This window comes from Cottoperca gobio, chromosome 20 (assembly GCF_900634415.1).
Source record: "Cottoperca gobio chromosome 20, fCotGob3.1, whole genome shotgun sequence".
Taxonomy (NCBI): Eukaryota; Metazoa; Chordata; class Actinopteri; order Perciformes; family Bovichtidae; genus Cottoperca; species Cottoperca gobio.
Genome location: NC_041374.1, coordinates 4,337,451 through 4,353,701, shown reverse-complemented (window position 1 = coordinate 4,353,701; position 16,251 = coordinate 4,337,451). Strand labels below are relative to the sequence as shown.

At 42.7% G+C, this 16,251-nt stretch overlaps 1 protein-coding gene across 1 annotated transcript in view; it reads left to right on the top strand.

Annotated features, from left to right (window-relative positions):
* The window catches only part of cacnb2a (calcium channel, voltage-dependent, beta 2a), a 50,387-nt gene that overhangs the window by 29,820 nt on the left and 4,316 nt on the right, over window positions 1-16,251 (top strand). The window contains 9 exon segments of the mRNA XM_029457422.1: window positions 5,648-5,767; window positions 10,390-10,512; window positions 10,623-10,759; window positions 10,868-10,944; window positions 11,601-11,620; window positions 13,230-13,310; window positions 13,425-13,483; window positions 14,366-14,475; window positions 15,686-15,837. Coding sequence (XP_029313282.1) covers window positions 5,648-5,767; window positions 10,390-10,512; window positions 10,623-10,759; window positions 10,868-10,944; window positions 11,601-11,620; window positions 13,230-13,310; window positions 13,425-13,483; window positions 14,366-14,475; window positions 15,686-15,837 — 879 coding nt within the window.

Sequence of the window (16,251 nt, the reverse complement as noted above, 5' to 3'; positions counted from 1 at the left end):
CATGACTTCAGCTCTCCATTTGTATAGTGGATGCGTGTAGAGAATAACTCCTATAGCGGCTAAAAATGAAAATGGAAGCTTTCACATCATGAAAGAATTCCTTGGTGTAAAGACTTCATCCTCTATAAGTGATTCTGTCGGACTCGGGAGGCAGCAGTGACTGACTCACAGCCTGTGGTAATAGCCACAGTGATTTGTAATCGTCTAATGTAATGATCGCTGTGCCACTGCAGCATGTAGAGGTCATTGGTGGTCTTACAGCAAGGACCTCTGTCCAAATGAATCAATGAGAGCGGTATAGTAACCACAGGACCATTGCCCTTTCAATCCACCCTTCCTCATCTCTATTTTTCTGAACAATGCATGAAGACAGCCAACTCTTAATGAAGTTAAGGAATCAACAAAGTCATTAGGATTCATCCACTGGGGAACGTGTGTATGTACCAAATGTCAGTAAGATTCCCCTTTACAAAGTTTCATCTGTCTAATAGTCGGTTGTCTAACGCAGGGTTGTGGTGAACTGTCCGATATTAACCCTTTGTTTGGCAAATGTGATGAGATTTACAGCTGTTTCCGTATCATGGCGGCGTGGCAAAGTTAACAGGAAGAGCGTCCTGCAATCAGAAGATTTACAAGGTTTTTAAGAGTCAACCATGCAGAGACGTCTCTGAGCAAGACACCAAATCCCCGCTGCTCTGAATAGAGCTGTGATTCTCAGTCTGCTGGGTGAGCCCAAATAAAGAGCAGCTCTCCTCGCAGATCTAAGCAGTATCATACTGCTGTTAGATTATTATTAGTGGCCTGTGTGTGGGTGACACGGCCGTGTCAGTATCAGTGTGGCAGCGGGTCTAGAGGTCGGGCATGTCAGGCAGCCGGAGGCTCGTTCTGTCGCTGTGAGTCTGTCAGTGTTGCTATCGGAGTGCAGCCTTCACAGCTCCACCGCTCTCCTCTCCGGGCTCAATGGCTCCACGTTCAGAGCATCTGTGCCCCGCCCTGAGACCTCTGGAGGCTAGTGTCAACGCGCCTTATTGAAACATATGTGACCAATGCACAATTTCTTTAAAAAAAGCAAAGACAAAGCTATGAACTGGTGTCCTGTTTTCTTTCCTAAACTGCTGTTGTAGTTGTCGTGATTAGAGAGTTTTGATTTTTACGATGGACAAGAAAACATTTATCTTGTCCACCATTCCCATCGTTCCTGTTGAAAACATAATCTACCTCAGGTAATCGCCTTCCTCGTTAGGCTAATTGCTCCTAATGAGTTAAAATCACATTATCCTCCCCCAGCCTTTCCTTTTAATGTAAGACGTGTCATTTTTCAGCGCACGTGTCTCGTTGAAAAGACCCTGAGATGGAGGCGTGCCATTGATTGGTTTTGATAAGCACCGCTGATTAGCATGTCATCCTTTGATCTACAGTTAGTGTTCCTGTGGGAGCGATCGCTGGTCATAAACCAGCGAGACTATTTCAACCGCTTGTCCCACGGGGCGACCCCTGACTCCTCTGAGTTCACGCAACCTCATGACGGGTCAGACCGAGGAGCATCATGCGTCAGCAGTGCAAATAAAGGGGACATTTAGAAAAATCCTTCTGCAGGGTTTAACTTTGGCTGCTCCTTTTTATGAGGATGGGAAATTTTTAATTAACGCCGTAATTATTCTCATTTGTCCTTGGTGGCGTTTCTCCGCTCACATGTAATGAATCATCACGGATCTGACGGGCGAGGATTTAGAGCGGCTTTCACCTCAGAATCCCTGATCCCTCCTAAAGTGATGAGGTGATGATTTCAAAAGAGACACGGTATATTTAACTCTGATTTCTCTGTCTTTCTTCGTCTCACACACAAGTTTACAAATACAATACTCACTGTTATGGATACAACTAACTATTATTTTAATTATTGATTCATTGGCTGATTATTTTCTCGACTAATTGATTGTTTTGTCTAAAAAATTGTCAGAAAATAGTGAAACATACAAGTTATATTTCCCCAGAGTCCAAAGTGGCGTATTAATGTATTAATGTAGTCCAGAAGAATATTCTGAATATTCTGTTTCCTGTCCCGTATGACAGAGAAATGCAGCAAATCCCTTCATGAGTGGAGATAAAATCAAACAATTTTTTAATTTCTGCTTGAAAAATGACTGAAATCATTAATGATTTTTTAAATTTGTCTGCTATAAATGTTCTGTCGATCAACGAACTGATTAACGCAATCGTTCCAACTCAATCTTTCATTATTGATTACTCTGCTGATTGTTTTATTGATTAGTTTTTTCCTATAAAATGTTAGACAATTGCAAACAAATGTCACAATTTTCCCAGAGCCAAATGTAACGTATTCAAATTCCCATTTTTATCCAACCAACAGTTCAAAACTCAAAGATAATCTATTTACAATGATATAAAACAAAAATAAATCCTAAAACACCTACATTAAAAATGCTGGTACCAACTACTTATTTGTATTTTTGCTTAAAAACGTACTCAAACAATTAATTTATTCAACTCTACTTAAACTAGACGATTGATTTAATCAAAGAAGAAGAAAGAAATTCAGCTGATGCTCACTGAGCAAACACGGCAGTCAAACTCAAAACATAAGAAAGCCTATTGTGCTCTGAAGTTTACTGACAATATAGCAGGAGAGCCGCGCGTGTTTTGTGTCTGATTGAGCAGCATTGTTTAGCTTTTGCACACTAAATGATGTTATTTAAATAAACCTGTCTTGTTGCTTTAGCCTCCCCAATGTTGTTACAGGCTGGTAAAAGATTTAACCGCAGGGGTAGGGGGTGGGCGTGAATTATTTTTAGGCTTCCAAAGGATTGCATGAAAGGAAAAGTCTGAGAACCCGTGCATGAATCGATAATGATCAGATGAAAGTGAGCAGATTTTTCTGCAGTGAACAAGCTCCTCACCTCTGAGAAGATGTCGATGTGACACCTATTTTTTTTCAACAACTATAAACAGCTCATATCAGGGTGAGTGTTGTGTGCTCACAAAGAACAAAACAGCATGCACCGTCGACACATAAACGGTATCCATATAGCACATGCACATCCCATCACTGCAGAGCCACAACGAGCAGATGGACTGACTGTGAGGGGGGGGGGGGGGGATGAGAGGAGTGACAGAGGAGGAGGAGAAGGAGGGGAGGGTAAAGACAGAGATAGAGCGGCAGAATCACTGAAGGAGTGTGCAGGACATGCACTGACGGGCTGAGACACAGAGTGAGAAAGAGGTAGCTTGCAGCACCTGAGAGGCAGCAGCTTCATTAGCATCAGGAGGAGAGTCGGTCACATGCAGCCACACCACGACTCGTGTAGATAAACTGCCTTTATCCATCGCTTGTGGAGCATGCACGAGGAGGAGAACGAGGCTGGAGCCAAAGCTTGAACGAGGAGGCTGAGAAGCATCACCTGACTCACACTGGGAGTCAGCCTCGGCACCTGCAGCGGCAGTCTGAGCACTCAAGGAGACTGGGGCAAACGGAGAGAGAGCTGCTGAGATTATGCGCGGGGCAGAGAGCTCCTGTGGATTCCCCATCTTCGGCAGCGGCAGCAATAGCAGCAGCAGCAGGAGGAGAAGGAGCTGTGGCTCTACAGATAGCAGCAGAGCTAGCTGGAGCTGCAGAAAAACAAGGCGCCCTGACTCCAAATCTATTTATTTACCCAGAGATGAAGGTAGCATTTACAGGCAAGGTGTAACAGGAACCAGCTGTCCATGTTGCCACAGTGTTGAATGTACCTGTAGCCAGAGTGCTGCTGCAGCGCTGGTGCAAAAGTGACCACAGCAGCGCAGTTAGGTGTAGTTAAAGCAGTAGCAGGAAGGGGCAGTGGCTCAGGACACTGAATGACCAGTGTGGCTGATGAAGGCCACCTGGATCCGCTTGCTGAAACGAGCCAAGGGAGGTCGCGTCAAGAGCTCCGATGCCAGTGTAAGCAGATTTTGAGTGTGTTTACATCATCCTTTTTTCATTTTTTCTTTTTGTGCCTGTGCATGTGTAAATCTGCGCGTCTCTACGTGATCCATCATTCCACAGCGTTGGGGGGTCAGTGTGGCACTGTTGTGTATTGCCTGCCGATGATGAGAAGCTGGATGTGGTTATCAGTTATGGCTGTCACATTCTGGGCAGAGCTCCACATCACCTCCCTCTGACCCACTGGGACGGTGTGCTTGATCACGCCCCGTCGTTAGCCGTGACCCGATGGAGTAATAACGCCAGGTATTTTCACCTGCACTTTTCATGGACCAATGTAGCTCATAAAAGACAGGCTGGTGTGCGATGCGATGCCAATTTAGGACATTTATATCTGAATCTATCCAAATGTAAAAGTGTTGCAACCTCCAGTCTGAGCAGCGTTCGACACATAGTCTAGATGCTTGTTGATGTTTTGAAAGTCACTGGGAGAATAATATAATCGTGGACGTGATGACAGTAAAAGCACCCTGTTGATATTTAATGAGCTTGCTTTCAAATGAGTTATTCATATCAGGTACAAAACAGGGAGGATGAGAGACACAGAGGCGTTTTGACGAGCAGGATGTATTCATTGTAAGATGGACATAAATATGAATAACCTTGTATTATGTGTGGATGACAACACATGTATTGTATCTATACACAAGTCGGGTATCGCAAGTGGAGAGGACATTCTCCTTTTGTACGTATGTGATGGCTGGGTAATTCTAATCAGGCACCGAGTGAGCGAGGCTATTTTTAACTCAGACAGCAGAGTGTAATGGTGCAGTGAGATGAATGAAAGACCTTGTGTGGGAGGCATAGTAGCGTTCAGGTAAGGATAAGTCTCCCACTGCCGTCACTTAGTTAAATATCCCCTCTTTTAATCTCAGTCTTTTAATGTCTTTCAAGATTATACTAAACTGAAATTAATATGTGGTGCTGTAGTGTGTTGTATTCATGCCAACACCCACTAATGACATTTATAAAACTTTTAAACACTGTGTTCTACATAGCAATATTGTGCAAATATTACTTTAACTACCTTCAGCAATTATGTCTGTTTGCATGTAGTAAGCTATATAACAAGTAAGTGAGTGCTGCACCAATGCACTGCTCTCAGGAGTGTGTCTAAGGTAGTACTCGTGCGTGTTTTGGTATGTGTGAGTAGAGTAGATCTGTTGCAACCAGATATCACACACAGACATACTGGAACCTGGTGTTCTTCAACGTTTCCCCCAGTGTTTCTCACACGACGGAGAGCGCTGAGGATAGAAGAAGAGCTGCTGGGGATGTGATTCTATGAAAGACAGTTTGTGTCCTTTGGCATCCTTTCTCAGAAAAAGTGGATGTGTCTGTAATGTGCTACGGATTCAATCAGCCCTTGTGAGGTTGTTTACAGAGATGATAGTAGAAAGACATTCCTGCTCATTCTTTTCAACACAGCCTCCAAATTCATTATTTCATGAAATCAACCTTTGATGCTCAGAGCTAAACACAGTCTGTGTGGGTGCGTTTGGCACATCTGATGTGCAACTTACAAATGCGCCAAAGTTGAACATTTCTTTGAAGCGGAAAGTTAATGCAAAGCAAATCAAGTCCCCACGATGCTGTGAAGCCCACCGCTTCTCTGACACCTGTCATTTTGAAAGTGTAAATACCAAATGTATGTTTGTGTCTCTGCAGGGTTCGGCCGACTCCTACACCAGCCGTCCATCAGACTCCGATGTGTCCCTTGAGGAGGATAAGGAGGCAGTGCGCAGAGAGGCAGAGCGACAGGCTCAGGCACAGCTCGACAAGGCCAAGGTTGGTATCCAAAACCCAGCAGCACTAATGTCACACTGTGCAGTCCCTACCTACTGAAACATGTGCTCTATGTGGGGCCAGGAGGGGTTCGTCGGGAACATTTTTGAACAGGGGGCACAGACCTTTAGAAGATCAACATGTACGTGTTCGTCAGCTTTTGTTGTTGTATGGACAATTCAACTTTTAGACCTAAGTTTTAGAACCCCATGTGGAGCACTAGTGGTGCGATGGAACAACGTCTTTACTAGTGAGCTCCAGTTTTGTTTGTATTGTGAAACCTGCCGCTGCTTTCACACTTCACCACTAAAAAAGCAAGCAAGGAAGAAGAAGACGGCAAGATAACAAACACGAATGCAAACAATTTAAAAATAAGCTTTGCAAATGTGTTATGACCCATAATAAACTGGATCCACGACTGAATATAAACAGAGCTTTGTTTATTTGCAAAACAAAACTCCACCGGGCACTTTTAAGGCTAGATTTTAAGGTTAAGGTTCAAATTAGTTTTAGTCCAGCTCAGGTTAAAGGGGTTGTGCAGCGAATGTGTTTCAATAAGGGACCCCGCAAGTATAGAAATGTGTGTGTGCACAGACAAAACTGGTTTATTATGCTTGAATGAATGATGTCTGGCAACAGTTAAATGGTAATGTAAACTTTACACTGGTTGGTTTGTTATTGGAAGATGTCTGCTTCCTCTCTGCTCTCATTTCTTAGGCCGACATGTTTGTTCTTTTCTTTTTCTTTTTATAGAGGCAAGAAATTAGCTATCGGGTTCTCATCCTGGTAAGGGGGGGGGGGGGGTGTCACCCGTCAGATATTAGTGGGGGACAGGGTGTGATTTTGACTCTCAGCAAAGTTTTACTATATAACTCGCCTCACCCATACTCAGACATGAAATCATATGTTGTTTTGCAGTGCTGCAGGACTGACTTGGTGACTATGATTTCCGCTGGTTTTAAAGACGAAGAGCGGGCTGTTAGGGGCTGCTGATGTGAGAGGTTAGGGGCCTCAGAGGGCTCTGCGTCACTGTTTATCAGAGCCAAGCCTCGCCTGCTCTGCTGTGCTCTGGGCCACAATTAGCAGCACATAAACAAACACACACACAGCAGAGCAGGCTTGCCTTTGCGCGACAGGAATTGCAATCAGCGCTCACTTCCACAGAATCACTCAAATCGCTGGCACGGTCAAGATAGCTATAAAACTGTTTTACTATCTTCCGTGCACATTTTTCTTTCTCTTCCTGCTTTACAGCTCATCGGATAACGTTTGCATAATAATTCAAGCAAGTGTCTGAATTAGTTTATTGTCTTTTACTGGGTGTTTAGTGTCTATAACAGCTAGTGCACTCATTAGCTGTGAGCTATAAGCTTTTGGCGATCTATCCATTGTAGCTGACATACCTCCTGCGCTGTCTGGAGGTAGCTCATAGCTGGCAAAGACAGATTCATCCAGCAGATCTATGTTGTTATGTTCCAGAGTCACCCTCTCTGTCTCACTAATTAAAACGATACCTCGGCTTTAGAGATAACCTGGCATAGATTATCCCCGCTGGCATTTTATATGACAAATGACTAGTAAAAAATAGCCTCTCAGTGGTCTGGCCACCACAGAGAGAGTGAGCTGGGGTCAGAGGAAGTGCATCTCGGGTTAGGGGAGGATCCAAATGTTCATCAGAAAGGCTGTGCCACAAACTGTTAGAAATGTGAGTGCAGAGAGGGAGCATTACAGTTGCTATATGGAGATCAATGGTTTTTGGAATTTATATTACGCCCATATTAGAGATGAAAAGTCAGGGTATCTATGTGACTAATGAGTGTTTCCTTTTTCTTTTGTTGTATTTGGTTAATGATTAGGGTTAGGGTGTAGAGTAAGACAGTCAGACAGTAATTCCGTACTCTCACTTTGTCTCTTGGGAAGCTTTGGATACAGTATATACAATGTGGAATCTGGTTTGTTGAATTAGTGCAAACAATTTACAATTGATGTAGATAAGACATCTGAAAAAACTAAACATAATCTCACTCCAGGCAAAAGAACAACTGTTTACTGGTAGCTGCAATGGCCTTCATTTATCATTACTTACTGTGCATACCTACAGAATAACTAAAGCAACCGTGGCTAATTATAGAAACATCTTCCCACCCTAAATTAATGAAGGTTATGGCTGCCTTCATATATATATATATATATATATATATATATATATATATATATATATATATATCCATATATATATATATATATATATATATATATATATCCATATATAATACATGTTCAGGCTCTCGGTGCAGCCTAAGGCCAGGGCACGCAGCTCATATCGATCCGCAACATTCAAGGTGAAACAATGTGAGACTCTTGATTTATATTGTGTGTGTGTGTGTGTGTGTGTGTGTGGAGGCATGTTGCATTGTGAATCAGACAAAGCAAGGGCGAATGTTCACTGAGTTAAGCACAGAGGACTGGGAGGTGTTATCTGTTGAAATATTCATGGTGTGGTTGGCTATTGTGACGAGCGTTGTGTGGTGTTAATTGGCTGTGGTCCATAGCCTCTGTCCTTCTCCCTTCCTCGCTGCAGTCAATACGGCATCCATAATGAAGACCTGTGTGACATAAGAACCAACATGGCAGCATGGGATCGGTCAGGAGATGTAGAGATGCTGTATAGCCGTGTTAATGTGCCATTATGTACAAGTCCCGCAGTAACCTGGGATATAAGGTGGCATGTTAGGACATATCTGTCTGCGTGATTGCCTACAGGTTTGTAAAATGTCATTATGCCTATAGAAGGCTTCACCTGACAGGCGGACGTGATGGATAAAGGCGAGCAGCGCAGCCGGGAGGGAGGAAAGAGGCAGCGGCCTATGAGACGCATACATACGTGTACTAATGGACCTCATACCTTCATGCAGCCACGTCACTCAATGCATGCAAACGCCAAGGACGCTTTGTCCTCTACGGGTCCCAGCAATGCACATTGGATTGCATTATATCCATAATGGGCATGTCACAAGCACACACACACTCGCATATCCACCTTACAACCATCACTTCATGGCATATTTACATTGCTGTCCGCATGAGGAAAGTTATTCCTGGAGGATTTCACTAATGTATTATTTCCATAATCCCCCACAGTTCGTCACAGTCACTTCACACCTGTGGTATATCAATGAGGCAGTAGTGGACAGTGATGATGAAAGGAAGCGCTCGTGGTCTGTAAAGCTGATGAATTACTCGTAGTGCTGAGCTTCACTGAGCATCGCTGCCTGTTTGAAAGATCTCACGTAGCATTCAGATCCAAGCAAATCCCATCAGTCATTGTAAAAGGGTTGAAGGTGAATGGGAACGTGCTGAATGAAAAATAATAATCTTTTGAAAGTAGTTTAATCTCCTATTGAGTATTTAAACCTGCAATGTATTGGCCACTTAGGTGCAGCAGTAACAAGTTGTGAGCACTTCACCTTAAAGGTTGATATGGGGAACCTGTTAGCTTATTTACACGTAAGTCCAATATTCACTCTCGTTCTGCCTTGCTGCTACCTGTTGGTACATTTTATTTTTAGGTTGCTATGATAGAATCTGATTATAGGACGACTATGATGCACTTTGAAAGCATTTTTACTAAATCTGTATATGGTCAAATCTCTGATCTATTGGGTTAAATGTGGCTCCCAGCTGAATATGACACACCCTTCCCCTCCTGCTGTCTGTCCTGTGCAGGTAAATATCCAACATGTGAGTTTACGCTGAGAGATTACTTTAAGCTACATCCCTGTGCATTCGTTTGAGCTTTTCTGTTGACTTCTGTCATGCTTGTCCCAAGCAGAACAAATGTAATCTGGTTGAGGGCATGACCATGTTGCCAACTGTTGCTGCCATCGTCAGGCTGGCTCCAAGATTATATCCAAAAGCATTTTATGTAATTCTGAGAGCGATGCGTGTCTTACGTGGCTATATTCTACTCTTGCAGAGATCTAAATTCAGAGGGTTGTCTGGGAGCATATGGTTCTCCCATTACATTTTTTCATGACGTGACCTTATTCAATGTTATACAAATCCCTTTAATGTTTTATTAAATGTAATGCGTCACTAGGGGCAGAGGAGATTTGCTTTTGCTTTGTGCAAAAATATCTGTGTCTGGAAAGCAAGAAAGTCTCATACGTGTACAGTCAGTAGTGTTGGTGGTTATATCACGGCTTGCAGAAGTACAGGAAACATTTCATTAGCTGTTTGCATCATCTCATTAAGGACTGGTCAGCGGTGATGCCCTATGAAGACCAGCATTGATTCAACCATTCTAAAATGTGGGATTGATTTATGACCACGAGTCTTGTCAGTGTCGAAGTGGTGATTTCTGCAGACACCAACATGTTGCATCACTCTGAATTGTAAAGTGTTTTCGACTGTAGCAGAGAGACTCATTCAAGGAGTGATACTAAGTCTGGATGTGTCGGAGCCTCACCTCGGGTTATTTTTATACCTTGCACAAAGACAACAATCAAAGCTCACCATCGGTGTACAAAAACATCTTAAACATTTGAATGGTCTCGACTTTCATGCGGATATCCTTTGCACAATCTGACATTTTCATTCATGTCCATCTTTGTTCCTCTCGGCAGACCAAACCAGTTGCATTTGCTGTCCGCACAAATGTCAACTACAGCCCGTGTCACGATGATGATGTCCCCGTGCCGGGCATGGCCATCTCCTTTGAGGCTAAAGACTTCCTCCATGTCAAAGAGGTGAGTGGTTAACTTTCCAAATCAGAGAAGATATTCAAGACAGTGATGCTGGGGGAATTAAGGGTGATGAGCAGGAGAAGAAGATTACTGTCTTTACTTGTTCTGTGTAGAAATTCAACAACGACTGGTGGATAGGACGCCTGGTGAAGGAAGGCTGTGAAATCGGTTTCATCCCCAGTCCAGTGAAGCTTGAAAACACTCGTATCCTCCAGGAGCAGAGAGCCAAACAGGGCAAGTTCCACTCCAGGTAAAAACCCTCCTCTTCATCTGAGCTCTCTGTCTCGGCTGAGAGATCGACTGAAATTAAATTAAATCTTGATCTCGTGATCATGTGAAACACTTTTTCTCTTTTCAGTAAATTGGGAGCAAACTCATCCTCTAGTTTAGGTGAAGTGGTTCCTAACTCACGGAAATCTACTCCTCCTTCTTCTGGTGAGTAGCCAGATGGGCAACTTTAAAACGCCAACTGTATGCTTAATTGAGTCTTTGATCTTTTAAACCAACTTTTAACCTTTGAATTCAAGTTGAAGGTAAGATGCACTACATAGATTTCTCATATTTTGTATTTTTTTTTACCAGCAAAGTTGACGTTTTCCTGTTTTATGTTTTAATGGCCATAAATGTACTTGTACGTTTCATTTGCTGTCGATGTGTAGTAGCGCACTGTATATTCTGTGCTACTGTCAATGAGAAATGTTCCCCGTTACCTGTGACCTCCTGTGTTCATCTGTGATGGTGTTGTCTGTCTGTGTGTAGCCATTGACATAGACGCCACAGACTTAGACCTCGAGGACAATGAGCTTCCAGTCAACCTGCGCTCCCCTAAAGCCAGTCCAAACACTGTCATGTCACCCCTAGCAAAAGAGAAACGAATGCCCTTCTTTAAGAAGGTAAATCCTGGACTACCCAACCCTCTTTTTGTCTTCTTCTATCCTGCCGCACAACTCTGACTAAATGCCTGCTTGGCCTCACTTAGCGCCCGTCCTGTTTGTCTACAACACCGTCCTCGTTCCACCGCGTGCACCCGTCCTTTTAGCATGCATGCCTGTTCTTAACCTCTCTCTTTCTCCTCTTCCGTCTCACCACAGCTAAGCAGAAGCAGAAGTCGGTAAGTCGTGGCGTGCAGTGCACCAGCTAAGCAGGGTCTGGGGATGACCTCTGTGGTCTGAACTGTACAAACCGTCTCTTTAGAGATTCAGCTCTGTACTGACCTCTCACCCTACTCACTGCTCCTGCAATCCTCTGTGTCGTGTTTGTGATTGTTTGTGTTTGTAAGTGAACTTGTCATCCTGTTCGAGTGAGAGCTCAGTGTCAACAGCTTTTTAATAGGCATATTTTATATTATATTAGCTTTCTTGCGTAACAGAGCAAGTAACATTCATTATTAGGTGCAATGTTTTGCATTCAAATAAACCCCTTATTGATATTTGCATCTGTGTCAGCAGCATTAAATGCTATTATCACAATATATTTGCAATACGCCAAAAGTATATAAAATCAATAGAAATCTCCTTAACATGTAAAAACTAAAATTCAATTAAGTCAATTTAATTGTGTAAAAGGAAAATGCATGAATATGCTGACACAACGTCCCATGGGAAGCACACTGACGACAGAAAGAAAGTGTTAAGAAGTGGAGAGAGCAGGAAGAGCAAATCTACTCATCATAGCAGACTGGAAGAATAGTTAAAAATAAATACTGTGTTGTGGATATGATAATTAAGTTTTAAGTAGTCAACCCTCTCTGCTTCCCAGCTGTCTGGTCTCCAACAGAGTTTTGTTTTTTTAAAGAGAGAGAGAGTACTTTAATTTTGCTCCAGTGTGCTGACACATCCACACGCCGGGGACTCAGAGCAGCATCAGGTTCACTGCCTCACTGACAGAATGTCAGCGGTGTACAAATAATTAAAATGACAATCTGTCCAAACTTATGCAAATAACTCTGAGTGTCTAAATGTGACACTCGCTGTAACAAAGTGAGCCACCAGAAGAATACTCTCTCCATCAAAAGCAAGATGATTATACTGTCTTTTTATTTCTTACCGGAGCCAATTGGCCAAAAAAAACGGTTTAATGTGTACCAGTCACATCATGGCTGAAACCCGATCAGCACCAATACTGATCATGCTAATCTGAACGGGACGTCCCTCACTCTGTCCATCACCTGACAATTGTTTCAGCTATAATTTTAAAAACCTTTGTCAAAATCACCTCTATGATTTTGATTTCAAACCGAGGCTGTTACACAGACTGAGCTCCCGCTTTGTCCCGACAGCAATGAGCAAGTTGTTCGACCTGTTTTTCAGTTGTAGCTTCTGTTAAACTACCGTGGCTTCTTCTCCCTGACCGACTAACCTTTCCTTTCACATAGTTTTCCTTTTTATGCAATAACATCAGAACCATGAAATGAGAGGATTTATCTAAAAATCGTAATCCATCATAGAATATTGTAGTTTACTGTAAGCTGCTTTGAAGTATCGACAACGTGATGATGTTGACATTTGTGAAAGTAAACTGCCAAATCTATTAAATAAATCAAAGCTTGTGTTTTGTCGGGCCAGCTGGGACGTCCCATTTCATGGTTCACAATGTTCCAGTGCTTTTAAATCTAGTCTAGGTCAGTGTTGTTCCAAATCCCTCAAGTGATTTGTGATGGTGATTGCTTACTTTGTCCCCATAAATGTGTGCAACTGTTTTTTTTCTTCTCATCTCTCAAGGCGGAACACATTCCTCCGTACGACGTTGTGCCTTCTATGCGGCCCGTGGTTCTGGTGGGACCGTCACTGAAGGGCTACGAGGTCAAAACTGTTCAAACATTTCAAACACAACACTGCCTTATGTTGGGAAACTTTCTGCAAAATGTGTGTGTCCCTTTTGATCTCTTTATATCTCCCTACATTCCCGGTCCACAGGTGACAGACATGATGCAAAAAGCACTGTTTGACTTTTTGAAACACAGATTCGAGGGAAGGTAAGTTCCCAGTGACCTTTTTAAAATAAAAGCTCTCATCCTGCTTCCTTCCTCATTCCTTCTCTCTCTAACTCTATACGCTGGTATTTATCTGTCCCCTGAGGTTAGCCAAGGGAGTGTGTAACAAGTTTGTTTGGCCTGGAGATGTGTGCTGCTGCTTTAAATAGGCCCTCTCCATGTCCTTAATAGGTCATAGTGGGCCCTAGAGCAGAGCCGGGTTCTCCTTACTCAATGTTGAGTCCATCCACCCATCCGAAGCAGAGAGGCCTTGAAGTTACACAACACTAACTAACACTAAGATCCACTCAGACCACCAGCAGCTGCAGTGGATTCTGTTAATTCCCCTTTGGGTCATGTTCTGCAAACCCTGGTTTAGAGAGGAAAGAGACGAGACTTTTGCTTAAACTCATTATAAAGTAAATGTTGATTGCACAATGTAATCGCTGTAGAATAATGACACCATCTGCATTTAGATTGGTTCCCTGAAAGCCTCTCTTTCACTATGCAATTCTGTCTCCCTTTCACAATAAAAGCCCTCGACTTATACATTGCATCACTGCCTACCAGAGGCAACTCGACAAAACCAGAGTAACGTTATCCTTCCTCTTAATAAAGTCAACAGGAGGAGTTGTACAGTATAATGAGTTTAATGTGTAGGTAAGCCTCCCAGCATGCACTGGGGCAGCAGACCCATAAACTTAAGTTTGATTATATTTTGTTACCGGTGTTATTGTGTCCTACGTTATTGTGGTTTACCATTTTTGCAGTTTCCACACTTCCAATATTATTATACAAATAATTATTACTATGAGTACACTTGTTTGTTTCCCTGTCTCATGTCAAATAAAGAAATCAAGTATTTTTCTTGTCCTTTTGTTTCAGAATATCAATCACTCGCGTCACAGCGGACATCTCTCTGGCCAAACGCTCAGTCCTTAACAATCCCAGCAAGCACGCCATCATTGAACGCTCCAACACGCGCTCAAACTTGGGTACGTGTGTGCTCGAAATCACTGCAGTGCATTGGCAACATCTGGTGTTTTGATTCATAATGTTTTCAAGGAGACCAGCTTATGTGGAAAAGGAAGGAAACGATTAAAAGAACTCTTGACAATGGTAATGATAACTCCCGGAGAGGCCATGGCCAGTTTTCTTTTGTGAGGAATGAAAGATAGAGCATAAATGCACGATAACAAGTTCAAGAGCCGCTCTGATTTGACTGAGGTTGATCTGGGTTCAGATGCGATTAGAATGAAATGGATTCCTGAGTCAAAGTGAGGGGACAATCTTTGCTATGGATCAACATAAGCATCAGTCAGCGGCTGCAGCAGAGTAAGAAGTCCCAGGACAAAAGCATGCTAGAAGCAAGAAGCGTATTATATTTAATATTTTAATGATTACTCTTTTCTGCTGCTGTGAAAAGGAGCTTTAAAGGAAGCAGCTCCTCCACCTCTACTGTATTGTATCTGTTAGGACAGAGACTAAGAGCAAAAACGTTCTCCCCATATTTCACCTAAAGCTGGCCAGTGCCACTAGTCTATTTAGTCAGTTACTTAATCTTAAAAATCATTTTAACAAGCCATTTCTTGCTTTATAGAGCCTGAAATCTTCACTTATTCCAAAATAAATCTGGCCAGCAATCAAGATTTGGATCTTTGTTTCTGAGGCAGATTTTCATGAAATGTCTTTATACAGAAGTCACATTTCATGCGACTGAAAAGTGATGCAGGAACATTTTGCATTGGAAACAAGTGAAGTTATCTCACCCCTCTGGCATATTTTAGCAGGAAAATGAGAATTTGTGAGTCAGCCGTAGTCTGAATGAGCTGTTAGGTTGGAATGTTTTTATGTTATCAGTTTACTTCAGACTTCGTCGTGACTGGAAGTCATAAAGCTTGGCCGTGATTCATCTCAGATTGGGAATCGTGCCTTGCTGTGATATTTGTGGGACAGTTTTTGCAGTCACGGCGTCATCTGTTAGAGTCCGGGTTGTGTGATGTAACAGTCGCTAAGATATATTTATACGGCACTTTTCAAAACAATTGGTGCAAAAGACTTGACATTAAAAACATGAAATATCAAACCGTCACGATGGTACGACGTCCGATTGATTAAACTCCAGTTTCCTTAAACAAGCGGCTGCACTTGTGAACAAAGAACTAAAGTAGACCCTCTGAATTGACGGCTCCCTTTCTTCTTCAGCTGAAGTCCAGAGTGAGATTGAGCGGATTTTCGAACTGGCCCGGACGTTACAGCTGGTCGTACTGGACGCCGACACCATCAATCACCCGTCACAGCTAGGGAAGACTTCCCTCGCCCCCATCATTGTCTACGTCAAGATCACGTCTCCCAAGGTGTGTGAAATGTTTGATCTAGTGGTAAAAGCCGGTCAAAGTGAGTTAAAAGGAAGCTCTGATGTTAAATACAGCATGTGATTCATCACTGAGTACAAAATAAAGGCTCGTGATTCAGTGATCGGTAAAAAGAAAATGATAAAAGACTAAAGAAGGATGAGATACAAGCTTAAAATCAAAGCGTCATCAGTGTGAATCACACTTGCAGTGGGATAAAATGAAGCACTCCCCCACCTGTCCTCTTAATTACAACCTGCTGCCAGATCAGATACAGCTAACCTTAAAGGGATAATCACAGTCATTCTTACTAATTCTAATAACTGTAATAACAGTGGTGGAAAAAGTAAGTAAAAGTACTAATACAACAATGTACAAATACTCCAGTACAATTAAATGTCCAACTTAATGCGAATT